Consider the following 27306-nt stretch of genomic DNA (forward strand, 5'->3'; position numbering starts at 1 on the left):
CTGTTTTGACTGTTTGTGCGTTGTGTTACTTGTGTTCTCGTGTTGTGTCACTTGTGTGTGTGTTTTTTTATTTTTTTTTTTAATAATTTTTTATTTCTTTGTTTTTTTTATTTTTAGTTTTTTTAAACAAACAATTATTAAGTATCACCTGTTGTTGATATAAGCATATAATGTAAGAGTTTGTATGTTTTGTTTGAAATAAAACAAAGCATTCTTTGGAATTCAAGTAGCATTTTTTAAAGAAATCAGGCATTATATTAGCATTTCTTTGGCTTTATGCGAGAATTTGTAGTAGCATTAAATGCCAGTTTAACTAGCATAATCGAGAAAGTCCTAGGGGGGGGGGGGGGGAAATGGTGGTTGAAGGCATTTTTGAAAGGCCACTTTCTCTCCTCAGACAACTGCCTTGTATTGTCCCGTAAAGGGGATCTAGAATTGTCCAGTTTAGAGTTAATCAAAACCATTGAATCAAAATCTGCTGTACAGATTGTGAAGGCGTCAGACCTTCCTATCACTGTCTACAGCCTGACTCGTCCCCAGTCGTCTTTTCAGTCCGTCTTGAGTCTAGGGAGACTGGATAAAACTAAACAGATGAAATCATGGGAAGGAAGAGAAGAAGCGCTTTTTCTCCTTCCCATCATCCTTTGCGTCTTGCAATTCGCGCATAAGAGACGACTGGGACGAGTCAGGTCTTTAACGGAGTGGAGGGGGTCGGGGTCCTTCAGCTTCCATATTATAATTTGAAAACTGATAACTTGAAGGAGGGGGGGGGGGGTCGTATGAGATAACTTACGGCGGATGTATGTGGAAACGAACGTACGAGTTAATTGAAAAGAGAATAGGGAAACCACTTCTTTGACCTCTCGTAGCTTCCTTGCCTATTTACAAAAAGAATGAAGAGCGTAAAGCTTTGTTACTCAGTGAAAATCTTTGAAGACATTCTCGTTCTGTTTTAGTTGAGAAATTTTTCACCGATTTATTTAAGTTCACCTCACAGATAAGAATGCAAAGGAGCGACGTTACGAAAACTTTTTACATAATTAAATTTTCCACATTGATCGTGCTCAAAATTTGACAATATGTTGTTTATTTTATTGCAATCCTATAAACGGCCCGGCGTTCTTTAGATGCATTTCTTTCCAGAAGAAAAATGTTCACTCCAAATAAGAACATGTCCAGTGAATCTGTTCATATCAAGTCAGCCTTTCCATGATATGTGTACTGAGAACTTGTCAAACAAAGCGTTTCATTTTTTTTCTTCTTCCCTGATATATATGTGATACTGGTTGGTGTCTGGTTCCTTTATGGTGCTTGGGCGGCTCGTTTGGCGGGTGGGGTCGGCGTAGAGGGCCGTCCTCTTGTGTCTCATGTTGGTTCCACTGATGTAAGGACCAGGTGCTACCGATGGCCTGTAATAAAGGGGGGAAAAGTATGTTCTAAACCCAACACAATCAGTGTTTCGATATCGATTGACGGGAAAATAGCGTATTTATTCTGAAGCGAAAGGAGGGAATTTTCGTCAAATGAATGACTTGCTGTTTCCACACTGAATACAGTGGAAATCTCGCAGCACTTGGGTATTTACAACCTACTATTAGGCCCCGTCCACACTGACCCGGGTAAATTTGAAAACGGAGAAATTTGAAAACGTCGTGTAAAATGTTTTCCGTCCATATTAACCCGGGTAAATTTGAAAACGATACGCTTCATCGTACGTTGAGTTACAACGCATGCACAGACCTATATGTAAGCTAATAAAACCTTTTGTTTTGACAGATAACACATGACTATTTGACGTCAGGCGCCCGTTTTCGCCGTCCACACTACACCACTTAGCCGGCGTTTTCAAATTTACCCACTTTGGAGAGCGTTTTTGAAAAGTACCGTTTTCGGTGAACGAAAACGCCGTTTAAGTGTGGACGGTTGGCCTATCCGGTAAAACAAGATGCGTTTTCAAATTTACCCGGGTCAGTGTGGACGGGGGGCCATAGTTAATGTTTAGAATAGAGCCATATTACATTTAAAAACCTGACATTTTTAAGAGTAAATGAGATCTAAACCAACGTTAAAGACCTCGTAAAACTGGAGTCTAAATAAGAACTTACCTCTTTGCTGTAGCAAGTTTTGCCTTGCTTTTATGAAAGCCAAGATGTCGGCATCAGCTCGAGTGTCCCCAGTCAGTTTCACTGATCCCGAACCACTACTGACGTCACTAGCGGAACTGCGAAGATTTAGGGAAATGGTCAAAACTATTGGACTCAGACAGGACCCACCACTCTGCAAACAGACAGGTGGTCTCTTCATGTACCCTACCTTTCCCACCTTAAAAGATGGTCTTGTTTGTATAACCCCCAATCTATCAGAAGCAGGCTTTTAGCCAGGATTTAAAAAGTGGGAGTCCAAAATTTTTATAAGGCTTGACTTTGTCCCCATAGGAGGGCCTGAGGAGCATGCAAGCTGTTTTTCTGCGGTTATCAGTGCAAAGGTATCTAAAGAGTTTCAAAATTGCTAAAAACACCTCTGTATACAGTTATTCATATTGATTTTCTCCGTAAAGTGGCCGTCCATAGGACTCCTGGACTCCCACCTGGCTAAAAGCCTGATCAGAAGTAGAAACTAATAAAAGATTCAAACCTCCTTGCTCAACGTAATTTTCAAAACCACCGTAGCACATATTTTCACGTCAAATTACACCGAGGGAAGGGATAACAATAACAAACGCAAAATTTGTTGCTAAAAAATCCAAACCAGATCGTTGTTTTTAATTGAGAGGAACGCCAGTGTTCAGAGTTAGACTGGCTTTCCTAAGTCATGGCGCATCAATTCTAGTGAACTCTTCCGACGCAGAAGAAACAGAAAACACTTTGTTGCAAAACAGCAATTCTTGTAACAGGGGAATTGCACGACAAATGTCGCGAATGGTTTCACAGGGAGCTCATGCTCTGGTTAGCTTGGGTCGCCTGTGAGAGACAATTTTAATGTCGATAGCTACGCACCCTGATTTACTTCGAAAGGCATGTCCCGTGCTCGCATCATCAGCTGCCGCTGTGGCTACAGACGTAGACCAGCTACTCAGACCACTGTCTGAACTAGACCCGTGAAGAGGCTGACGGCCGACAGATGACGTCACTCCTGAGGAAGCCAGCTGTGCTTCGGCTCGTAGTTTGGATACAAATTTCCCCGGTCTGGTACTACGGGAGGACTCGTCTCCCCGGAGATTTGATAAACCACCCGGGTCTGGGTCACGTCTCCGAGGGGCGGATGGCGGTCGAACGGGGGATATCGGAGGGGTTTTCCACGCTGCACGGACTTCATCTGGTGGCTAATGAGAAAAATATAGTTTGTTTACACAACAAAGAGACTGTAATACACTAGGAGAATATATAGGGGATGGGGGAGAAAGATACCTTGGACTATATAAGGGGGAAGGAGAGAAAGACACCTTTCCGCTCCTCGCGAGTAAGTAATGCAGAGTTTTCGCGAGTAAGTAATGCAGAGTTTGAGAATGGACAAATATGATGTATTTGAATTTGAATAGAATCATCATATATGAAGATCTAATATGAAACTTTTAAATGGAGGTAACCACGCAACTAGTACAGTAAAAACCCGCGTATAAAAACAAGTGGATTAAGAACACCCAGGCCTGATTTTAGGAAATAAAGTACCATTTATATAAGAACACATTCAGCCTGAAAAATGAAAGTTGTTCTTATATGGAAAAATATCAAAGATCAACACTACTTTTCATTGCACACATAATAGTTCCACCCCAATTACAGTACAGTATTGCCTTGATTTATCAATTTTATTAAAATTAAAATACAATTGTGTGCATATATATTGATTTCATCTATTGGTAGCCTAGTATGTTCCTTATTTTAAGAAACTTTTTTTTAAGAACACTTAAGAACATTTACAGGCTGATTTTGCAGATTATAACCCTTTATATAAGAACCAAATCAGCCTGAACCGCCAAAATAGGTGTCCTTATACGCGGGTTTTTACTGTACTTCTTGTTGCCGGATCTCTTTTTGTAGAAATGGTCGTACCAGACGTCACTGTATCGTGTAGGAAAACCCAGGATGCCAAAGGACACTTTAAATAGGCTAATTTTTCTACTAGTTAGATCTTATACCTCGTTCACACCAGCAAAACAAGTTAAAACCCCCGTTTAGCCTGCGAATACAACCGCCTCTCTTCGCTCCTGGCCAGATTCAAAACGCCAAACAGGCCGGGAGCGAAGAGAGGCGGCTGTATTCGCAGCCTAACCCCCGTTTATTTAAGTAGCTTTCAAACGTGTTTTAGCTTTGGTGTGAATGGGGTATGAGGCTCCTTTGAAATTGCTAAACAATTGCAAACACAACTTTTAAGCCATTATTCTTTGTCAAGATACCTGGCTGAAAGCCGCCTGCTCTGCCCACCAAATCTCAAAATCTTTCTGCATCTGAACTTTGGCTTTCTCCAACAAATGTTGAAGGTGCTCGATCTCTGTCTTGAGGGATCGAAGGCGAGTGAAGCTCTCCTTGTACCTAATAAAAAAAACAGCTTTAAATCACCTCACAGTTATTACAGGACAAAGCCAAGAAACTGTCTGCAGAGAAATGCGTCCATTCCAACGAAAACAGCCAATCACAGTTCACCATCGCCACAGATAGTGTCATAAACCAATCACAACTCAATACCAAAACATGCGACCAGTGAAAAGCGCGGGAAGACGTGGCCGATAGCAAGCGCGGGAGAACGTATGGCCAATAGCAAGTGCGGGAAAAGTACCTAATGGCAGGTACGGGAAGAGTTGGCTACGCCAATCACGGTTCAGTTTATTAACTGCTGAGTCCTGATTGGCCAAAAAGACAGCACCTTTTCCTTCTTTTCCTTGATTGGTTAATGCAAACTACGCAAAGTTTTTGAACCGAGTATAAAACGAAGCAGATCTAGAAACTAAAGTAAACACGTTACTTCAGCAAGTCACTAAAAAGCACTCAGTCTAATACTCACTTTGCCTTTTCCTCCTCAATAGCCTGTCTTAGGTTCTGTTCTACAGGGTCGTCATCCTCCAATCCTTCCGTGCCGTTAACGAAACCTTCAAAATACAAGAAACTAAAAGTTACCAACAACAACATTGTAATTAACATATTGTAAAAATAACTTTCCAGAACGGCTCTGCCTTTTAATTAAACACACCCAGAGTAAGGGACTGATAATCATCCGCAATCATTTTCGCAAAATCAGTTAAAGAGTTTGCGCAAACTCTTTTTGTCATAGATTCGAGGAGTTATCAAGTGGTTATCAATTTCGAAGTCCCTTTTGAGAGAGACGTTCATTTTTCCCACAATCGGCAAAAAATTCAACTTCTGCCGTCTGCCGTCTGCCGTCTGCTGCCCTGAGTAGTTTTGTGTTTGTCGTGAATGTGGGATTTTTCCCTATTTTATGAGGGATTAATTTAAAAATGAAAAAACAAAACTAAAGGCAAGCTCGCGTTTGCCGTTTGCCGTATAACGCCATGCTTAATAGAGAGATTAAGCTTGACGTTATACGGCAAACGGCAAACGGCAAACGCGAGGTGGCCTTTCAGTTTGTTGCCTTTTTATCGAATTCTTAAATCAATCCCTCAGAAAATAGGGAAAAAACCCACATTCACGACAAACACGAAACTACTCATTTCCGCGCACGAAAGCAAAACAGCAAACGGGAGAAGTTAGATTTTTGCCGTTTGCGGGAAAAATAAACGCCATGCTTAATGTATCTAATTCTCTCTATTTTGTCTCGTGAAACGGGAAAGTTAACTAGGGGTTACAATTATCATGATTTTCAGGAATTATTCTGATTATTACTTCTTTTTACGCGCACTCATTGGTTGAAATCTTAACAGGTCATGTATAGTCGCTTGGTGTTGGGGCTATATCTATTGCTACAGTACCTTGCATCGAGCGACGAACTCTTTGCTGTTCGATTTGACTTTTTATAGAATCTGAAATAAAAAATGGATATACATTAAATAAAAGTCGTGAACTTGGAACATACCCTATCAAACAGACGATCACTTGGCACGTCACAGTATTCCGACAGAACTCCGCTTGCAAAACTGAAGAAGGACTTACTTATTTTTTGTCGTGATGTGTTCACTTGTTCTCCGAGTCTTTTGGCTTCCGCATATCTGAGAAAAAAAGGCCGGGGTGAAAATATTGGTCTCTCTACTGTGCGTCCTACTTTTAGCCTTTATATTTCAGCGTGTTTAATGATAAAGGTTCTGTAAAATGTTTTTGAAACGTTCTCTGGTTAAAAATTTGTTAAAACATAAGCTTTTGGCTGCCAAACTGCAGCCTTTAACTCCAATTGGAGTTACATTGGAGAAACCGGCAGATGTCTACAGACGCGAAGAAAAGAACACATCAGAAACGTTAAACATTGTAACAAAGGATCGAACATTGCAAACCATGCATGGATGAATGACCAACAAATTGATTTCAAAAATGCAAGAGTCATCGACAAAGGAGATTATCGCGTGCGAAGAACTCTTGAGTCATGGCACACTGCCATGACAACTGAAGCGGACAACAATGCTAGGTTATTACCTCCACAATATTCTATTCTTTTAAAATAGTTCTCTTTTATTATCAAATTCTCACTATTTTTCTTGTCACCTTTTTACGCATTTTTATTCTGTAATTTTTTTTACACATTTTTACCCTATATATTTATTCATTCGCGCCATTTTTATCATTCGTTAAAGGCTGCAGTTTGGCAGCCGAAAGCTTATGTTTTAACAAATTTTTAACCAGAGAACGTTTCAAAAACATTTTACTTAATTATGAATACTGGTTACTCTTCCATTTTCAATGATAAAGGTTCTGTTCAATAACTGTGGATTATTAAACCAACGCTTAACAGTCAAAGTACATGGCAACAAAATCACAGCTATATGTTTACCGGACCAGTAACAGGAAACTTACTCGGCCATTCGGTTACGTATCTTTTAGACGTTTTTATGTATGAAACGATGATTTTATGACAGTGAATAATTTTAACAAGGAAAGAAATTTAGCTCCACACCCGTTAAACCACGAAGTCAGAAAAGCTAAAATCAAGCGCCGTAAACGATATTCTAAGATTAGCCTGCGCTACAGGGGGTTTGCGCGAGGAATTGCGTGTTTCGCGCGACTCCACCCGCGCGCGCACCTACATCTCGCTTCCTGTATTTACTTCTTGCGCCTGCTACGTAAAGACGTAATCACTCAGATGATCAGTTACTTAAATCTCATGACCTGTCTAGTAAGATTGCACTAAACAGGCGAAGAGAATACAGGAATGAATCAGTCCGAGATACGCACTCACCTATGCTTTAGTGTTCGTTTATTCTCTTCTATCGTGTCATTGTGAGGATAGTCTCGCCTGAAAGTCTCAAAAGCTTCCTTTCTTCCAACGGACATTTCATCTAAATTGTGGGAGAAAAAAAGTGGATTAACAGTGGAAAAGAAGTATGTCTAGGAAATCGGTTTCCTGTCTAATCACATCTGACTCGTCCCTTCGTGTATGCTGACCTTAAAGGGAACCTCCACTCTTACGATAAGTTGACGTTGAATTGTTTTAAATAATGCCTAAATTGTAAATTTTACAGGACAAGGGAAAAAAAACATTTATAAAAAAAAAAAAAAAAATATAATATTTTTTTTTTTTTTTTTTTCCCCCCCCCCCCCCTTTTTTTTCGTGCAATGGTTGCCGCTATTGTTAGAAATCAGAGGATCTTCTGCGTGAAACAATTGAGCAACCATTACAGGTCATTAAATTAAAATAGCGGCGCGTGAGAATTTCAAAAGCCAAAATCTTTTCCATTTTTTGTTGCTATTTAATGTTATTTCTCCCTTGTCCTGTAAAATTTGGAATTTAGGCATTATTTCAAACAATTCAACGTCAGCTTATAGTAGAGTGGAGGTTCCCTTTAAAATACCCAGTAGCTAGTTAAGTCACCTACCGAGCTTTCTTCTGTAAGCAGATGGAGGCCTGTGATTGCTGGAATCATCACTAGGAGCTTGAGGGTGTGAGCGACTCTACAAGAAAACAGAAATGCAAATCAGTGGTTACAATAATACGATATGCCGGCAAAGAAATGCTTCCACTTCGCTGTTTCTTGACGGGGTGTGGTTAATCAAATGTAGCCTGTGTTGCAGCCGGACGTCTCATAAAATCCTGCGGTTTAGACCCTGTCTGCGACGCAGGCTTATCAAACGAAATCGAACGCCCCTGAGTTTGGAAATGCGAACGAAATTAAACTCACAAAAAATTGGACAGTAGGAATAAGTCTAAATTGGCCAACGGCTGAAACTTTTGGCACGCAAAAATTCGTAACCAAGCAACAACCAATTAGAGGACTTCACGGATCACTGCAGAACTACTACGTCATCAATTTGGAATTTTTCGAGTGAATTGAGTAGTGGGGAATGAGTCGACCACGCAAAGAGATATTTACTTAGGCTACATAGAACCCAATTTCGTTTCCAGGGTCTCTCCCCGCCTGGGGGGGGGGGGGGGGGAGGGCTTAGAACGAAGTTGCATAGAACCTTATCGGGTTTGTTTCTTGAATGGTCGATCGAGTGTCCACGCGAAGTCAATTTCAATTGAACGCTCTATAACGGTGACTGTGGGAAAAAAATTATCTTAAACTGAAGGTCATTCGTGCAAACCTCAGTAGTATCGGAGGAGGGCCTGTCTTTCACTCGTGTCCTACTCGTAGATCTTATGTTGGATAGTTCACTCTCTGAATCATCACTCAGGGGCTGACTAGCGCTCCGTCTGATGCCATCTGGTGCCGTTCCCGTCCCATCTTGGAATCGGCCCCCTCCTTGTCGCACGGACACCTCTAGATCAGCTGTGCGCTTCTTCTCCTTCTTTAGCATGCCGACCAATATGTCTGAGCAGTGGTTAAGGATTTATACTGACTAGTAGGGTATGATACCATGTGATATATGCTAACATTACAGGTAATACAGGTCTGTTATTAACGTTCGGTTTACTTGAGAACCAGGACATGTAAAAAATGGTCTTCAAATCGAGGGAACGTTTCGTAATAGTTTTCTTAAGTAGAGTAGCATTAAAGAGGTTAAAAATAAACCAAAAAGGAACAGCGATGATTTAAAGTAAGTGTGTCACGGATTTGAGCCAAATTTAGGATAGGAAATGGCCACAATCGGGAATTAATACCTCTAAACAGTGAAGGCACACAAACACGAAAACAAAAGAAGGTAAGGAGCAAAAGTAAAGAAGATGAAACGGATGGAAATGGGTGAAATTTGGGCAACAGTTTCAAAGGTAATCTTACAAAATATATGCCCAGGCACACTAAATGAGTATTTTTGTCATTAGATCCAAGTCATATTGCAAACAAGTTCAAGCGAAGCCTAAAAAAGCACTCAGCCGAACGTTCCTTTAGATAAAAGAAAAAGCCGATATCACGATTGAAAAGCTAAGGCTAGTGTTTTCAAGTTACTTCAGCTCTGACGAAGCTCCCTTAATTCATAACAACAAAAAATCGCTTTCACAGCTAAACCACTTTCAGAAAAGTAAGTAAAGTGCAATAAAACACTTTGCCGTCCCCTCTCCCCAAAGTTCCTTCCTCTACCGCGGGCCACACCATGATGATGTGGGATTGAAAATCTTTAAAACACCACGTGGCACTAAGCTAAATCACGTGACCTATATTTTATTCAGCCAAATAAGTAGGACCAGCCTAGAGACTTGAGCAAAGATTCGCGTACACAGGCGATTTTCAAGCGGACGGATCAAGTGTTTTGACTCACGAGAGTTGCGGTCCGTCGCACAAAACTACCGAGTGGAGATTAACAGAGATTTTTCTTTCAGCCCAAGAGGAAATCATATTAAACTACTTGAAATTACTAAGAATTGTGGATTGAATGATTGCAACAGTAATCATTTAAGTGAGATTCCACGTAGGTATACGAGTCAGTACTTCGGGCTAAGAACAGTCGTCCTATTTAAAGTTAAGCAGCGATTTTACGTTAAGTATTTTAGCACCTAAAAAAAACATCTAGTACACAACGCTGAGATCCGTTTTAGTGTTGGGGTTTAACACTATATTTTGAGTAAGGTTAATAAAGAATATTTAGGATTACAGAAATAGTGTCACAGTCCGAAAGAGAACCCCGTCAAATTCACTACAAATAAACTAAGAAAGCTTCTTTTTTCTTGTATAAATTTCATTTAAATTAAATGATTTTTGAACCGCTGTAGAAAGCTGACTTTGCAACTGCTGCCGAGTAAATTACTCTAACAAGTTAAACAATCAAAGAGGACAAAACCGTAAAAGCTTGAGGTATGCCATGATGCTATTTTTAAAAATTCACCAAGTGTCTATTACTAACACCAGTAATTCAGGGTAACAAAGACATGCCACTTGTTCAACCAGTTTGGTAGCTACTCAACCGTATTATTTAAGTGATAGGTTTGTAGTTTAGTGATCAATGACCAGTTTGTACCTGTTTCAAGCTGACCGAGTTTCCAGTAAGTAAAGCAGTTTCAAATATTAGTCTTTTGAACACTTAGCTTGTGGAAAGTGCTATCGATTGTCAATGTTTTGTGGTAGCGACAGAAAAAGATTTAAAAAAAGCTTAATCACTTTTTAGGCCATGTCCACACTGACCCGGGATAGTTTTGGGGGAGGGGAAAGAGGAAGAGTAACACTTTTGAAAACGCCGTGTAAAATGTTTTCTAACGTCCACATTAAAACGCAAATACACAGAGCTAAACCTGGTTTGTTTTGACAGAGAACACATGACTATTGGACGGTTGATGCGCCGCCCAAGCGCCTTAGCTCCAAGAGAGCGACCAACATATAATTTCTCCTTACTCAATCCTTACAACAACAATACATTGTCAAGCGGCAGGTGATGAGAAAAACGAAAGTCATCAACTGGAGGAATAAATTTTCTGAACTAAAATTATAAATAGAAAAACATGGTAAACTAGATGAAAAAAACCAATATTCCTGGCTTGAATAAGGACTTAACAATTTAATTAACCAGCGGAAATATTTTTTTATTGATAAACGAAAATACTTTCAAATTCATGGAAAGCCGATCAATGAATCCAAAATAAACTGATCCGGCCACCATACTTTGAATTTCTAATCGTCACGGCTGAGAAATCTTCCAAAGTTGTTCCCACGCTCCAGCGCTTTTTAATATGGAAGACGCGACACGTTTATATGTGTTAGCCAATCAGAAAGCGTTTAAGTAACTGACGGAAACGCATGGCATTCACGTGCAAAATGCGTGCAAATAGTTAACATGCCAATCATAACGACAATCTGAAAACAAGTATTCAATAAAACCTCGGAGAGTTTTGAATTTTGTTTTTTCCCTGTGTTTTATCGTTTTCTTTCTTTCTTTCTTTCTTTCTTTTTTTTGAAGGAAATTAAAATAACTTCTTTAGTTGGGTTCCTGTCATATTCGGTTGTTTCAATTAATAGACTTAACGCTACTTGGAACGTTCACTTTTCTTCTTGTGACCTTTTTAATCAATCACAAGTCATTGACCAAAGATAAATTTCTCTAAAGTGATAAATAAAATATGTATGGAAACCAGTTAGGGGAATTTGAGCTGATATTGGTACATAAAGGTAAATGCAAAGTAGAAACGCGAGCGAAACGTTGATGATCAGGGTCTGTGTTTTATTCAAGCAACTTTATTTAGCATTTAGAGAATAGAGAATTTAGAAATTAGAGAATTTAACTGTTTTAGCTTTATTTTTTAATGTATTTTCTTCCAAAACGAAATGTTATCCCCGCCGGTCTACGTTAAAAAAAAATACATTTAACCAGTTCATGCTTTTATTAGATTATCTTCATTTATAAATTCCTCTTTCTAGTTAAAGCCTTAAGTTATATTAAAATGATCTACGAATTAAAGTTACTTTTCCCCCACCCTCCACTCCCTAGACAAAAACAGAGAAGTGTCACACTTGAACATTCTCCATAAACGCATGGCTGCAAGTTATTCCATTCCCTGGCAAGGCCATCCAAGTAAGCATTTAATTTTCTAGCTCAAGGTCTTTTTGTTCGCTTAAAATTAATTATAATTTGAACTTATATGTTTAAAAAAGAACGAAAAATAAAGATTAGACACCTTATCAATTGCGCCAATTTTTAACTATCAACTATCAACAACTTGAAAAATTTCTGGCTGCGTCGAACAAGATCGCTAGAATTGATGGCTTAAAGTGAAGATAAAATATTTTTAAATATCATCCTTTGCGTGGACAGCTAAGCTTCAAACCACAATTGAGCATCAATAGCATGGTACACGTCCACTTCTCCGCAAGAAGTATGGTAAAAACTTGCTTCCCGCTAAACAAGATTAGTTTACTTGTGACTGATCCCTTTGTTAAGCAGTAAGCAGTCTCGAGCCGCGAGCAGGAGCAGTGGTGACTCCTAACTTTTTGTGGATGAGAACAATTAAGAAGCTGAACAACTTAGAAAAGAAATCTTGATTGAGAATTGAATTAGCCAAGAGAACAAGGATGTTAAAGAATATGCACAAAAAGAACTAAAGAGCAATTTCGATGTCACTAAGGCGCTTACTTGTGATACTTGTTTGGTCGAGATTAAATTTTCACCCATAAGGGCTAAACAATGGCTGTCGCATTGCAGAACTTCCCTTAGTACATGTCTTCTTTTAAGTATTAAATTCTCAGATGCAATTTACAACGAGAAAGCAACAACGCACAGAGGCGTGCGATATAAGTCTAGATCAGTTTACATAGAAGTCGTTCTTTTTCGGCCTCTGCCTCTATGTTGCGTTTCAATTACAGATATAACTTTCTTTTTCTCCTGTTCTGCCCTGTTCAGTTCCATTATGTCTTCAACATATTCTTCTTCAGCCTTCAATCTTTGTGGCTCGGCGTCTCTTAGTTTATCGTGTGAGCTGGAACAGCGCTCCAAAGCCGTTTTATAACCAGACATAACTTCTTGACGAGCGATATCCAATCTGTGCATTTTGTGCCGTTCCGAGTCGAACACAACGTGAGTCTCTAACAGCTTCATAATATGCTTGTGAATGTGTAAGTTGTTAGTCATTCCAGCTTCAATAGCTACACGAGAACGCCTGTGAATTTGCTTCAACTCTCTTAGCGTGAAACACTCAACATCGGCCGAAAGTTTGGCGAGCGTTCGCATGGCTTGTCGATCCATTTCTCCGATAAACGCATCTTCTTCCCCGTGTGGACCCGTGAGCGGACGGTGGTGGTCTTCCATGGTCAATTCCAAACTTTCATCCAGTTTATCCAGTTTAAACAGGTTTGCTAAGCTGTCCGCCGTCCCACTCGCTAGCAAAGCGCAGCGACTAGTCAGTCCCGTTGTTTCCCAGTTTAGCCTGAGAAACATAGTTTGGTAAAGTTAGTTTTTGCTAGCCTCATTTCATTCTTGTTTACTTGAGTGGTTATAGCTCTGTTGTGAAACGCCGCAGAAAAGATCACTGCTTTAATGCAAAGCAGCTTCCTTGTGAGCCATTCGCAATTGGCCATGAATTTTTACCTTCTGAGCTACTAAAACTTCTCCAAGATCATTTCTCAGTTTAAATTTTAATTTTAATTCAAGCTTTTTCTTTTGCAGAGAATTACTGATGGCAGAAAATTATTTAAGTTACAATCTTAACGAAATCAAAAGTTAAATTGCGTTAAAATGTTTAGTACAGTTATAGTTGACTTTAAAATTGTGTTTAATTATAGCTTTAACTTTTAATGTTATAACATCAATTATAGATTTAATACAGATTTAGCTATTATTATGCAAACGCGGAACGTTATTGTCAGTGGTTAGTTCAGTTATTCGGTAGCTTTTTTACTTCGTTTAAGTTACACTTCTTAAATCGCTTTTAGTCTAAGAGGCTGTTTACATGATTCCAATGACTTTTCCGGCGAACCGTCCGGGTGCTCTCCACCCCGCCCTTATTCCGGAACGAGTTCATTCCATCCCCATATAATTCACTGTATCTGTTCACATGATACCGAGACGAAAGTCAAGTCATTCCGGAATGAGTTCATTCCGGTTTTCATTCCGGAATGAAATTTTCGTTCTGGAATGACATTTCATTCTGGTATCATGTAAACACAAAACGAATTTCGTTCCGAGATGAAACCGCATCTCACGAAACCGTATACGGAGGACACAGTTTGAACTCAGAGCGAAAAAGGCATACATTCAAACGTTTGAACTTGTAGCAGGATTTTTAAAACGAGGAAAAGTCTCGACGTTCAATATTTTAATTATTCCTCTCATAATTTCCACTGCTATAAAGTCACAACCTCTAAATATAAGTTTACCAAATTGTTTCTTTGTTTGTGAATTGCAATTAACGTTCGCTGACGCGGAAATTAGACGTAAAAGAGATCTGTCTATTTATTTCTAACTATTTTTCCCTCATGGACCACCCAAAATGTCTTTTAACCACATTTTCTAAACGAAATGCCATGTACAGTCGAACCTCTCTTTCGGACACGGTCACTTCACACTGCAGAGAAACCAAATTTATAGAATCTCCAACTCTATAATACATACACCTTCATAATAGAGCGGTTTTCACTTGAGTGTCGAAAGTAATTTGCGTTTGCTTTGGTTTTGCATTACTACGCTTAGTGATTGGCTTAAAAATCTCGCGCCACTTTCTCAGCCAATCAGAACTTAAAACCAAAACCAATCGTGACTCGCTCGCGCACGTTTTCCCGCGCTTCGTGCCAGCTACATGTATTTGCTTCCAGTTTTGATTGGTTCACTGGGTTGTCTGGGTCCTTTGTGATTGGCCAGAGTAATTACTTTGGTTTTGGTTTTACGACACTCAATTGAAAACTGCTCTATGGACACTCTGTTCAAGCCCTTTGGTGTCCGTATTGAGCCCGAGGTTCGATTGCATTTAATTAGATTGTTGTTTTAAAGAGGCTTTGCCACGGATGCCACGGACTTTAACAGATTTTTGAACAGCCAAAATTTTTATTTGCGTCGTAGGAAACTTAAAAATCATGGTCCATTTTTATTAAAAATTGCTATATTAGAGCACTGAAACTGTTAACAAGCGTCTTTGACTGCGGGTGGCTAGGATGGAAAGGGATTGCAACTTGAAAAACTGAGGCTAAACTTTTCAAGTTGTTTCCGCGCGTCTTCAAAAAAAAAAAATCGATATTTGTGTTCGAAGTGTGATTTCTATCCACAAATTAAGGTTATATCTTCCTTTTCGATGTTCAACGATTTTAAGTTGCCTACCACTAATTTCAGAACAGTTTAGACCAAAAATCTGCGAAATCCCCGTGACATAACTCCTTTAAGACCCTAGTAAGACATATCCCCGTGTTAGCCAGTTCATGCAGCCACAACACATCCAGCTGTTATACCAATACCTTTTCTCAAACCGATGGTAAAGGATATTAATCTCATTATCTCTCTGTCGGATGAGTTCTTTCAGCTTGTTCACTTCAGTGTGGTTTCCTAAGTAGCTACTGTCGAGGCCGCCATCGATTGCTGGGGTCCTACTAAAGAAGCAAAAGAAAAAAAAACAAGTTCTTTCCCGGCTAAAGAATCTAAATCACAAACAAGGCACATAAACATGCGAAGAGGAGGCAAGCGTGGCCGAGTGGTTTGGGGCGCTGGTGTTGTAATCCGGAGGTCCCCGGTTCAAGACCTGCCCTGGCCACTAGCTGGATTTGTTTCTCGGTTGTCCTGAGTTCAAATCCTCGACCACGCTTTGTATATAGCCAACTGGTCTGCCTCCTGCCAGTTGGGATTTTTAACCTTGTTATGTTCATTTAAAAATATTTGTTTCCTCTGTTTCAGTGGCATGCCTGCAAACTAGCTATCTCGTAGAGATATGAAGCTAAGTGCATGACCACTATAAACACACATTATTATCATTATTAAGAAACAGCCCTTTTCCAGTGGCAGCTGTAGAGGCTTTTTTCAAGACTTTCTAAAATTTTTAAAAATTTTTTTATATATAATTAAATTCTATCTTAAGGGAAGCCTCGAGCCAAAGTGGCTTATACTTGCCGGAGCCTATCCCGGTTTCTGTAGCATTTAGCAGCCAGGAATATTTCTTCTCCCCCTTGAATGGGAATGCTAGTCCATCGCAGGGTACCCCCCCCCCCCCCCAGCATTATGTCACCGGTACCCATTTATACAACTGGGTGGGGAGAGCCACTATGAGAGGCCTCCATAATTAACCTAATGAGTCCTTAATGGATTAAATTGCGTTTCCTTTATTTGGTTGATAAAAATCATGCAAACTGCTCAGAGCGCAAGTATCACCCACTCAGCCAATCACAACCTAAGGAATGGAAGACTAAAGGGAAACAAAATTGGAGAACCAACACGGGCAACATCTGTGCTTGAAACAAAATTTTCTCATTACACAAAAAAGAAAAGAAAATTAGAGTAGAATTTAGAAGAACGCTGAGTGAAGTTTACCTTTGTGGGGGAGGAGTGGGGTTTCTTTTGCTCTTCTCCAACACGTGATTCTGCAATAAGTAAAAATGCAAGTAAGACGGAACGCCATACAAACTATACGCTAATTAACCTCCAATAGCGATGAAGACCTAATCAGTATATTGACAAGCGGATCAGGTGATAAAAATCAATGAAAGAAAATCATTAACTTGGTAATACTGTCTTTATGTACCACTAAAAACTCAGACATATTTAATGTGTTCAAATCGATATTAAAGATTTAAATTTCAAGCTTGAGACTGAAACCTTTTCTGCTTTTAAAATGATAAGTATCATTACAGTTCGCGGTCAATCAGGCAGTGGCAGATCCAGACATTGAACAAAGGAGGCGGGGAGGGGGCGCTTTTTGTGTGTACACCTCAAAAAACTCTTTCAGCGGGGGAGGGGGGGGGGAGTTTTCAAAAATGTCTTTTACCAAATATATGGAGGGGACCTCCCCTGGGCCCCCTCCCCTAACTCCGCCACTGCAGGTACCCATTGATACTCCTGTGTGCAGCAAGGCACTATGAGAATAACGTGCCTTGCCCAAGACCACAACACAATGACTCCGGCTAGGGCTTGAACCAAGACCGCTCATTCTGAATGGAATCTTACTCACTTGTCATTAGAGGAAGCCTTCAATAAATACACCTCTCTTTACCTTGAGCAGTTGAAAGCAGTAGTTGATCTTTCTCATGTCAGCACCAACACTGAGGGCTGAGTCAGGATCACTGTCTTCAATGTAACTTTTCACCATTCGGCGCAGCCTACAGAGAAAACAATGCTGTAAGCTTGAGTTCATGCTTAGACCCATAAAATTATATTCTTTTTTAGTCGCATAGGCTACTTGTAGGAATTACATGTACCACAAACATTTATTTCCCGAAATCATGGTTGCCACATACATCAGTTTTCAAAATTCCCTGACTTTTCCCTGAAAAAAGTAAAATTTTCCTGACCGAATAAATACAAACGTCAGATAGAATACTGTACATAGCGGCTGCCATCCTCGGCTTTCAAAAGAAAAACATCGCTGAGATCACATTGACCTGAAGTGTTTCATCCAGCAATCGACGGTATTAAATCAAAGGGGTTGTCGTTGACTTTTTTTCAAAATTTCACTTTTCTCTGACTAAAAATAATATTCCCTGACTTTTCCCGATTCTAAAGAAGCACTTTTTGTACTTGTATTCAGTCGTCCCTCTTTCTTTAATTACCTGTCCATTTCATCATCTGTTAGTTCTCCTGTGCACTCCTGTCCTGTGGACATTGCCAGTTCATCTTTAAGTCTCTGTACTTCCGCTTTAAGCTGTGCAATCAGCTAGGGAATGACAACAAAATAGAGCTCAAAAAAGCGTAGACAAGCAACAAAGTTACTGCAGATTAGATGTCTCTCGAGTGGAGGTAGATTTGAAAGATATCTGCTCCCTTAGCTTTTATTCTTTTTTTTTTATTTGAGGTCGATCGGCACACACGAGGAGACCAGTCCAGGGACCAAACATTTTTTTTGTGTGTGTATGTGTGTGTGTGAACTACCCATTTCTGTCCAAAACTCTAGTCGCGGCAACCAAATTTTGGTCCCTGCCACTAGTCCCACAAATTCAAACTAGTTTGAAATCGTGAACCTAGTCATGGCGACTTTTCGCATTAAATTTTGCCTGTCCCCTCGTGTGAACTTTTCATAGACTAGTCCCTGCGACCAAAATAAAAAAAATCAACCAATCAAAAATCACAGCGGTCGGTCCCTGTGACTAGTCCCTTCGTGTAAACACTACAGGGGACTTATCCTCGCGACTTGTTGCACGCTTATTGGCGTGACTGGTCCCTTTCGTGTGTGATGTGTGTGCGACTAGTTCCAGCGTATGTGCCATCCTTTATGTGTTCACGAGCTTGCTACTGAAAGGCAGAATTTTCCACTCACTGCTACTCCATGTACCATAACTAATCGTGTAAATTTGTGATTGTCTAGTGAAGCATTTCAACTGACCAGTTTAGGATCAATTTCTTCATTGAGAAGGACATCATTCTTGATCATGGCCACTCTCTGTGCAAATCGACATGTTGAAATTGATTCCTACAAAAGAAATACACTATTAAATATATACATTCAAATATCTTTATGATTTATATTTCAACACTGCAGTTACGTGTTACAGCCTTCACTTCTTCGGAAAAATGAAATACAAAATATAATATGGAAAATATAAAATCATATGTCTTTGTTATGAAGAAGGGGCATTTTAAAATATCTACATTTCAAATTAGTGTAGTAAAACATCAAACTTGAAAAAATTTAGCTACATCTAGGGGAAAATCAACACAAACATGCAGATCTTCTAGTGCTGTAAAACAATCGAACTCATTCGTGACCAACTGCTTTTAATTTAAAAAAAGCCTGGAAATTAATAAATCTGAAACTTGCACTAAATTAACCATGTCTATGCCCATGCAAAAAGAGAGCCTCTCACTGCTACTTTAAAAAAAGCCATTGAAACGAAAATCACGCAATATGGAAAAATAATAATAATAATAATAATAATAATAAACACTTTTATAGCGTCTATCCAGGCCGCCTAGGCGCTTACAAATACTGTAGTTAAAAAAAAATCAAAAAATAAAATCTATAAAAAGAAAATTAGTGAATAAATCTAAAAATTAAAAATGTACATTAAAAGTAATAAAAAGTAATAAAAATAGGACACCAGATAAGGTTTCAAGCTTTATTGTTAGTAGCTTTTTAAAGGAAAAAAGGAACTCTTCACAAGAAAAGTTGATCCAACTCTCAGCATTTACACCAGTAGTCATGTATCGCTAGAGACTTGATTAGGTGGTATATTTTTTTTTTTTGCTGGGTGGAATTTTATGTAGGCTCGATTTCCGCCGTATTCTCGGGTCCGGTCTTTTTTCGACCGCGGGCTCTTTTTCCCGAAAAGGGGGGGGAAAAGCAGACCAAATTATTAAAAAAATAATAATAATACAACTTACGTCTAAGTTTTTCTTTTCAAGGGAACACGTTGCTATCATTGTGGTCATACAGTTTCCCCCAAGACTGAAAAGAAAAGAAAAATGTTATTATAAAAAGATGAATCTAAATGCAAGTTAGCAAAATGGAGACAACCAACTATTTAAAAGAAGGCAATTTTAAACTAGCACTGGAAAAATATAAAATATGTTTGTCCCAGGAAAACAAGATGGAGGCATAAAAATACACAAGAGCATGAAAGAAAAATGTTAGCAAGTACTGTAAACGGTTACAACTTTGAACTTTAAACCCCATTTTGTGATGCATCTCAGACATCCTAGTTTATAATTTCTTTTCACAGGCTACTGAAAAGCACTTATAATCAAGTATTCAATGGAGTTTACCTGTCTCTTAAAACAGAAGTCATCATAGAATTTCTGTAAGGAATGTGACTTCTTGATTTGTCTGATAATGCCACTATCACCTAAAGTAGACAGCAGTATCATCAAAAAAAGAGCCACAAATTATACATATAAGCAAGTTCCTCAAGGCACTGCAAGCTACATGTACATGTATACGGTATTTATTCGATTAAGCGCCCTGGGCGCTAATTAAATTTTTGGACCTTGAGGGTGGGCGCTTATTCGAGGCTGGGCGCTTATTAAATGTTTACCATTTTTAGCGAGTAGTACGTTTATTTTGCAAGAAAACAATGTATAATAACTAAACGTGAAGGTGTACAAAAGCTGAATATTGAATGTTCATTGAAAATTTCAGTAAAAAACTAAAAAGAAACTCGGTCTTCGGGATAGTCTCTTAGTAGTACTTAGTCAATTTTTTATCTTAACTTCAACAATAATCAAATCTCCTTATGTGTTCTCATTTTAAAGGGGTGGGGGTGGGCGCTTATTCGAGGCTGGGCGCTTATTAACTTTTCTTACCTACAGGGTGGGCGCTTATTCGAGGTGGGCGCTTATTCGAGGTTGGGCGCTTAATCGAATAAATACGGTAAGTCTTTACCTGTTCAAGATAGTGCAGAGATAAATTAATATACTTGGCTTCTGTGAGGAGAGTTCCACCAACATTAGTCTTTCCAACTCTTTCAGACCTTAAGTAAGGAGAAAAATACATTAATATGTGATCAATCCCACTGAAATAAAGTTTCAAAATTTGTATTTTCTGTAAAATAATATAAGAAGCCAGAAATGCGATGTATGTTATTTTGCTTACCCTGCAAGATCGACCAAGTGAAGCTTGGCTCGTCTGATGGTGGCAGATCCAGGATCACGTGTTGAAATGTGGATGGTGAAAATACAATGTGACCTGGTAGAAGCCTGATTCATGGGTGTCTGTGAATAAAACATTGATAGATTATTTCTTTAAGCAGTCTGCCATACAAATTGCAACTAAGCATTTATGTTCATGGGTAAAGCTGCTGTTCTACTAGGTACTATTGTAGCAGGGTGGACACGGGGGTTGGAACTCAGCCCGGGGGGGGGGGGGTACTCCCTCTCATAAATTTCGGATAGGGGTGTGCCGCCAAGGTTCTTAAACCCTGACCCTATTTAAGGATAAAGAAAGCGAAAATTGATACCCTTTTTAAGGCCCAAAACAGAAAATGACACCCTATTAAGGGGAGGAGAAGCGTTCCGTGACGACCCAAATAACGGCTAACCGCGCACGGCAAGACACAAATCTTTATAAAATCGCTTTACTAATTCCTGAACAGAAAATTCAGTTTTAAGATACCTTTTTTTCGTTTATCTGGACGTTTATTTTAGCTAATAGAATTTAGGTACCCTATCTAAGGATCACACCGGGAACACATTGCCAAAAGGAGCAAAAATGATACCCTATTTAAGGACCAAGAACCTCAAAAACCATACCCTATCGGGCGGCACATACCTATATAGGCCACATATGGGAGTACCCCCCCCCCCCGGGGAACTCAGAAGTAAAGGTAAAACGTACTTTATGGGAGGTGGCAGAATAGACTTTCCAAGTTTGTGGGGGCTTTCCAAGTTGGTGGGGACTTTCCAAGTTGGTGGGGGCTTTCCAAGTTGGTGGGGGCTTTCCAAGTTGGTGGGGGCTTTCCAAGTTGGTGGGGACTTCCAAGTTGGTGGGGGCCCAAGTTGGTGGGGACTCCAGTTGGTGGGGCCGGGTGGGGGCCAGTTGGTGGGGCTCCAAGTGTGGGCAAGTGGTGGGGGCAGTTGGTGGGGCAGTTGGTGGGGGTGTGGGGACAGTGGTGGGGGGGGGGCGTGGTGGGGGGGGAGTTGGTGGGGGCCAGTGGTGGGGACTTCCAAGTTGGTGGGGACTTTCCAAGTTGGTGGGGGCTTTCCAAGTTGGTGGGGACTTTCCAAGTTGGTGGGGGCTTTCCAAGTTGGTGGGGGGCTTTCCAAGTTGGTGGGGGCTTTCCAAGTTGCAACATTGCAAAACATTTTCCAAAATAGTAAAAGTACAAAAAGGTGGGACCCCTAAGGAAGTGGTAGATCCCAGAGTTAAAGGTACAGGGAGGGGAAGTTCAGACCCCCTGGCACTTCTCCCCCTCCCCCGCCCCCTCCAGTCTCACACACAGTACAGTACTTGTAAGTGTAATAGAAAACCTCACCTCAGCAATCATTCTGTTTGTATCTCCAAGAAACAAAAGATTTAGAGCTGAAAGAAAGAGATATGTACAATTACCAGTACTGTATGTTGTTGCTAAAATTTAGCCTTGGTTTTGAATTTTTCAACAACAAACAAAATGTATTTTTCAAACTGAAAACACATTTTAAACCACCTATAACAGATTAAAATACATACTGTACAGCCATAATATTAACTTAAAAGTTAATAGTTAGGATTAACTTATATTTAATACATTATTAGTTAAGGTATAAACAACTTCCCTTGATTCCAACTCTTTTTCTGCAACAAATCAGATGTTCCTGCTTTGACCACTGTGACCCAAGTTAAATGAACTCTTTTAAAATAAAAGATTTGGGTCTGCCATCTCATGTGTTTACATTTCTACATGGTCCTGTACATGTATGAAAACAATTCTCACCTTCTTCTTCATTACTTGCTTGATGCAAAGAAAGATTCTTCAGGTGGACATTATTGTCGCTGTCTTCAAACAGATTCACTTTCCTACAGCAAGGAAAAAAAAAAACACTTTTGTGAATTGTCTGCAAATTACACACAAGGGGGTGACCAGCCCTGAGAAAAGCCAGTGCTCTCAGCATTATTTTGATTGGCAGTGTTATTCCCAAACCCTCTACCCTATTTGCAACAATATATAATTATCGTTTGCGGTACCACTGTTTTAAAGACTTTAATGAGTTGGAGATAACTGTAAGAAACTCAGCAAGTTTGCCAATTTTTAATTTTTTTCTTTTTTCTGCTTTTTATAATTAAGTATTTTTAATCCTTGTAGTGTATATGTTGTAAATATTTTATATATTTCGGTTTTAGCTCTAATTTATTGATTTTAATTGTATGATTATACATAATGTATAATATATATCTAGTGTTGGGACCTCCATGTAAACCACTTTTAGTGATGGAGTTCCTAATAAAAGATTGTTATTATTATTAATAATCAACCTCAGAGCATTCAAAAGTTGTGAATTGCACATTTGCACGATGTCGTCATTTGACTACAAATACCAGAATTCATTTCGCCTTTCCTTTGTTATTCAAATTTTGAATTCCCAGTGGGGTTTGAAAAACAATTGCTCTAGATAATTAGAATGACAAAAAGACAAAGCGGAGGATTCTGGTAGTTGTAGTCAAGTGACGCCATCATGCAAATCGCCTATTGCTGGCTAAAATTCTTAAGTACAGCTCTTTGTGAAGAGAAGAATGTCTTCGGCTTCTTGTATTGCACTCTGATGGGTGCCAAGCCTGAGTACAGCCTGACATACTTCAAATCTTTTTGCTAGCTTTTTGATCTAATTTTTAACCTCACCACCAAACTGTGTCACTTATTTCAGGCCCAGCCTCTCACAAAAAACGTTCATTCAATTTCATGGGCAGATTTAGCAGTGGGGGGGGGGGGGGGGGGAGTCCATGCCCCTTTTTTTCTTGGATTTGTTTTACAAAAACGGAAACCAACCATCTTTTGCTGCCTCACCAAACTGTTTGTGCCCACCCCTTTCTGAATGAGGGTTGAAAACTCTCCTTGTTTATAAACATTTGGTGATTATTTAAAGTGCACCTCACTTACGGTAAATCTTCCAGCTTGCTGGCTTCATGTTTAGGATCCAAAAGATCATAACCATTTTCATTGTAGATCTCAAGGTAGGAAATATGAGCAGTGAATACCGTTCCAGGATGCTACAAGATTAGAGGAAAAAGTTGATTTTTAACTAGGTTACAACCAAACATAGTTAACATATTTACCTCATAGCTGCATTTGTACAAATGTAGGGGTGTCGAATGGTAAATGCAAGACTTTGCAAGACGGCGAGACTGTTATCTTTTCTGTGAGACTGAGACCTTTTTAGCCTTGCAAAAAAAATCGAAACTTGGAGAAGGCCTCAAAGAAAATTTTTTAAAAGACAAGACCCCTGAAATTTTTCGAAAGACCATTTACCACCCTGAAATGTACATTCATGTACAGTCTCTTTTTTTACAGTGGAGTGGCCGAATAATCTGGTGTACTAAACAACCTCCTGAGCATAAACTAAAATAATATAAGAATAACCAGTATTGGCAAATCATCTACTTGTGGTAAGATTTTTTTGTTTGTTTTTTTTTATTACAACAACTGACCAAGAGTAAACTTTTGGATTTTCCAGTAACGCACAATGTTGTTATTTTCTAACTAGGTATGTCATGTAAGCTACAGCAGTGTGTTACCGTACTTTAACATTACAAGACACACTAACCTTTTCAAAGTATTCAAAGATGTATGATAGTGACCTTGGAATTAATCCTCTGTCAACATATCGCTCAGCACCTCCTGTGATTGTAAACGTCTTACCAGACCCTGTCTGTAGGTAAACAAATATTACATTGTTACATTTGGCCTCTGTAAATTGATTGATTAATTTTAATGGTTATCGATGCCTTTTACATTGTAGAAAGAAACCCCCAGCTGGAGAAAGGGGGAAAGGGTTACAGATTGCTGAACTGACATAAATGACGCAGACCAGTTTGAGACAAAATGTTTAAATGGATCAAATTTAGTTTTTCCATGAAATCGAAAACTAACAAATTTTAGTATCATGATGGTTTATACCTGGCCATATGCAAAGATTGTCCCATTGTATCCTGTCAAAACGCTGAAGCAAACAAATTAAACAACAAAACTGAGTAAAATTTATCATAAATGCAGTTGTAAAAATATTATTATAATAATACAATGTATGGGTAAATTAATTCGTTAGTATCAGAATATGATTGCGCACTGTATGCCTTTCAGAAACTATGCAGCCATGCAGTTTTTTTTTTATGAAGATCTGTGGTAATCATAAGCTGTATGGCAAACATAAACACTTTGTTCCTGTGAAGGTTTGAGATCTGGCTAAGTTATTAGCATGTACATGTTAGTGAAGTTTTCCTTGCATGGATATACATTTTACATGATTGTTTATATGGGACTGGAAACACCATTAAATTAATATACATTGTAACCCATGAATTCAAGGTGACAGCAAAGTAAAAGGAACTGGCATTTGTTAGCAGATTTAAACTTTTTAAAAGGATTTGCCTCAAAAGTCAAAATTTTAAAAGAAAGTATGAAGCAAAACTAGAATTTCTGGAGGGGTTGGAGTTTGGGATAAGGGGTGCGGGGTCAAACCATGACCCCCCCCCCCATGGGTGGTATGGAGATTAAACTTTTCTGGAACAACACAATACAACTGGGAAAATTTCCCTCTTTTTCTTCACTGCAAGTTGAAAAACATTAAATTTAAACCTACTTGTCTATAACGCCTTGTGCAACTTCTTCAAAAACCTCATCTTGTTTGCAGTCTTGATCAAAGACTTTGTTGAACCTTTTTCATACAAAACAATAATATCATTTATAACTCATTAATCCCCCAGGTCTGTATCGACTTTATCTAAAGTGAGACCCTGATGTACATGTAATAAACCCCTTTAAAATGAAGTCATAAGTATTACCAATGATATTCTTCAGTCTGGACAAATTTGCATACCGTATTACTTGAATAAGCACCACAGCACTTATTAAATTTTTGCGCTTCAAGTGTGGCGCTTATTCGAAAGTGGCACTTATTTGAGGGCTGTGCTTATTTAAAAATTGGATGCAGCAAAGAAGTCTTTCCTTAAATTTAATGGTCCACTTTCTATCTGTACGAAAACTTTGAAAAGTTGGGCTTGTTGTGCCGGCAAGGTTCACGGCCTTTACAAAGAAATCAATGGGCAAGTGGTGAAATATTATCACTTTGAACTGAAGGACATCCCTTTTGATGAAAAGAAATTGCCAATGCTGTTTTAAAGTTGCTTTGTAGTGTTTTTTAGTTATACGGAATTCCTCCAACAAGTGCCACACCTGGACTGCGGTGCTTATTTGGGTGCAGTGCTTATTAAATTTTTTGTCTCAAATGTGGCGCTCACGTGAGAGGGCGCTTAATCAGGGGGTGCTTATTCGAGTAAATATAGTATGCTAACAGTAAAAAAATGTGCTAGAACAGAACCCAGTCTAATGTGCCCCCATCAGTGCAACAAATTTTACAGCCTAGTTTATTAATATAATATTTCCAAGATTGCAAGCACAGTGGCTGTTGAGTCTGGTAAAAAGATACTATACATCTATCTTTGATTGCTTCGAATCACACAAACCTAAATTTATAAACTTCTCTTTTGTTGTTGATGTATCCATCAGCCAGATCTTTTGGCACAGTGAAAGCGATACACGACCCTCCACTCTCATCTTCATAAGCTTCATAAAGCTAAAACAGAGAGAGAATATTTGAATTTAATTCAATTAATATTTCACAGCATGTCAAGGATGAATTGCCAGGTCATGTCTGCTGGTTGGAATTCACTTCACTGGGTTCTCAGGAAACAGAAAAATTTAAACCACAGGTCTGCTAGGCAATTTTATTAGACAACATAAGGAGTATTTTCCTAAAATCATATTAGAAGAAAGCCAAATAATCAAGCTCAATAATTAAACAAGATATCTTAAAAAAGAGTTGGTTTTTTTTTCTCCGGTTATATAGGCTGTCTTAAACTGTACTTTTATCATTGTAGGCGTTTTTGTCGATATTGAATTAATATCCTTTACTGAAAATTCTAAGTATGTTCCTTTATTTTTATATCCATTATTGTTTTATTATGAGTTGTCTTTGATTCTTTTATGCTAGGATACTAATAATCAACCCGCTTTATTTTAAAATAATTTAAGTTAAATTTAAATAAAGGTTGTATACTAAGTCTTGTATTTTACATTTTGCTACCTTATATTAAAGTATTAATCTATTTTTTTGACTTCCTCACTTCTTTATAAAGGTAAGGCACAGCAGTTAAACAATAATAATTGATTAAATAAACTGATCGCCACAAAATAACAAAGCTAATTCACAAATCAATTTCTCCGCTCGTTGAGACTTCGGCTTACCCCTGTCTTTTGTTTTGTAGGCTTTGCCCTGGCGTAAATCTGAATCCCTTGTTTCACCATCCTTCATGACGACAATAAAGCATCCTCTATAGCACAGTTACAATTCTAAAATCCAGAGGCATGTTGAAATGGTGAATTAAACGAGGTAAGTTTACAAAATTATAGCGTTGCCTAGTTGTCGAAAAAGTTGAAAATTTATGAAAGGCGATCCTTGGGAGACTGGGAACGACTTTAGAAAATACCGCTGGTCAAAATACCGCTGTGTGAATGCTGAGAGACACTTCATGTTT

At 38.9% G+C, this 27306-nt stretch overlaps 2 protein-coding genes across 2 annotated transcripts; both read right to left on the reverse strand.

The window, feature by feature from the left end:
• Nucleotides 1-1070: 1070 nt before the first annotated feature.
• LOC144635100 (kinesin-like protein KIF6) lies at nucleotides 1071-27207 on the reverse strand. The gene is made up of 27 exons (XM_078494179.1): nucleotides 27017-27207; nucleotides 26236-26345; nucleotides 25353-25427; nucleotides 24671-24713; nucleotides 24318-24422; nucleotides 23654-23763; nucleotides 22493-22575; nucleotides 22055-22101; nucleotides 20677-20795; nucleotides 20467-20554; nucleotides 19851-19930; nucleotides 19470-19533; nucleotides 18472-18558; nucleotides 17702-17805; nucleotides 17146-17251; nucleotides 16467-16516; nucleotides 15430-15532; nucleotides 8685-8909; nucleotides 7976-8051; nucleotides 7339-7438; nucleotides 6105-6160; nucleotides 5924-5974; nucleotides 5002-5086; nucleotides 4397-4532; nucleotides 2997-3322; nucleotides 2106-2221; nucleotides 1071-1409 (listed from the first exon to the last, which is right to left on the reverse strand). Exons 1-27 carry the CDS (start codon nucleotides 27074-27076, stop codon nucleotides 1399-1401), a joined length of 2616 nt encoding a protein of 871 aa, XP_078350305.1. The 5' UTR covers nucleotides 27077-27207; the 3' UTR covers nucleotides 1071-1398.
• Nucleotides 12709-13910, reverse strand: LOC144635077 (uncharacterized). Its single transcript, XM_078494157.1, has one exon. The coding sequence runs from the start codon at nucleotides 13395-13397 to the stop codon at nucleotides 12771-12773; it is 627 nt and encodes a 208-aa protein (XP_078350283.1). The 5' UTR covers nucleotides 13398-13910; the 3' UTR covers nucleotides 12709-12770.
• Nucleotides 27208-27306: the final 99 nt, after the last annotated feature.

Source organism: Oculina patagonica, chromosome 13 (genome assembly GCF_052425735.1).
Source record: "Oculina patagonica isolate OP01 chromosome 13, crgOcupat, whole genome shotgun sequence".
NCBI classification, from domain to species: domain Eukaryota; kingdom Metazoa; phylum Cnidaria; class Anthozoa; order Scleractinia; family Oculinidae; genus Oculina; species Oculina patagonica.

What these genes read in the sequence shown, in the direction of transcription:
- LOC144635077 (XM_078494157.1), bottom strand. Translation starts at nt 13,397, where the DNA reads ATGTTTCTCAGGCTAAACTGGGAAACAACGGGACTGACTAGTCGCTGC.
- LOC144635100 (XM_078494179.1), bottom strand. Translation starts at nt 27,076, where the DNA reads ATGGTGAAACAAGGGATTCAGATTTACGCCAGGGCAAAGCCTACAAAA. An exon ending in AGAGAGATAATGAGATTAAT is followed by an intron (nt 8,910 to 15,429) that starts ATCCTTTACCAT and finishes CACTGCTCAGAC; the next exon opens with ATATTGGTCGGCATGCTAAA. An exon ending in AGCAGGCGGCTTTCAGCCAG is followed by an intron (nt 3,323 to 4,396) that starts GTATCTTGACAA and finishes TTTTCTCATTAG; the next exon opens with CCACCAGATGAAGTCCGTGC.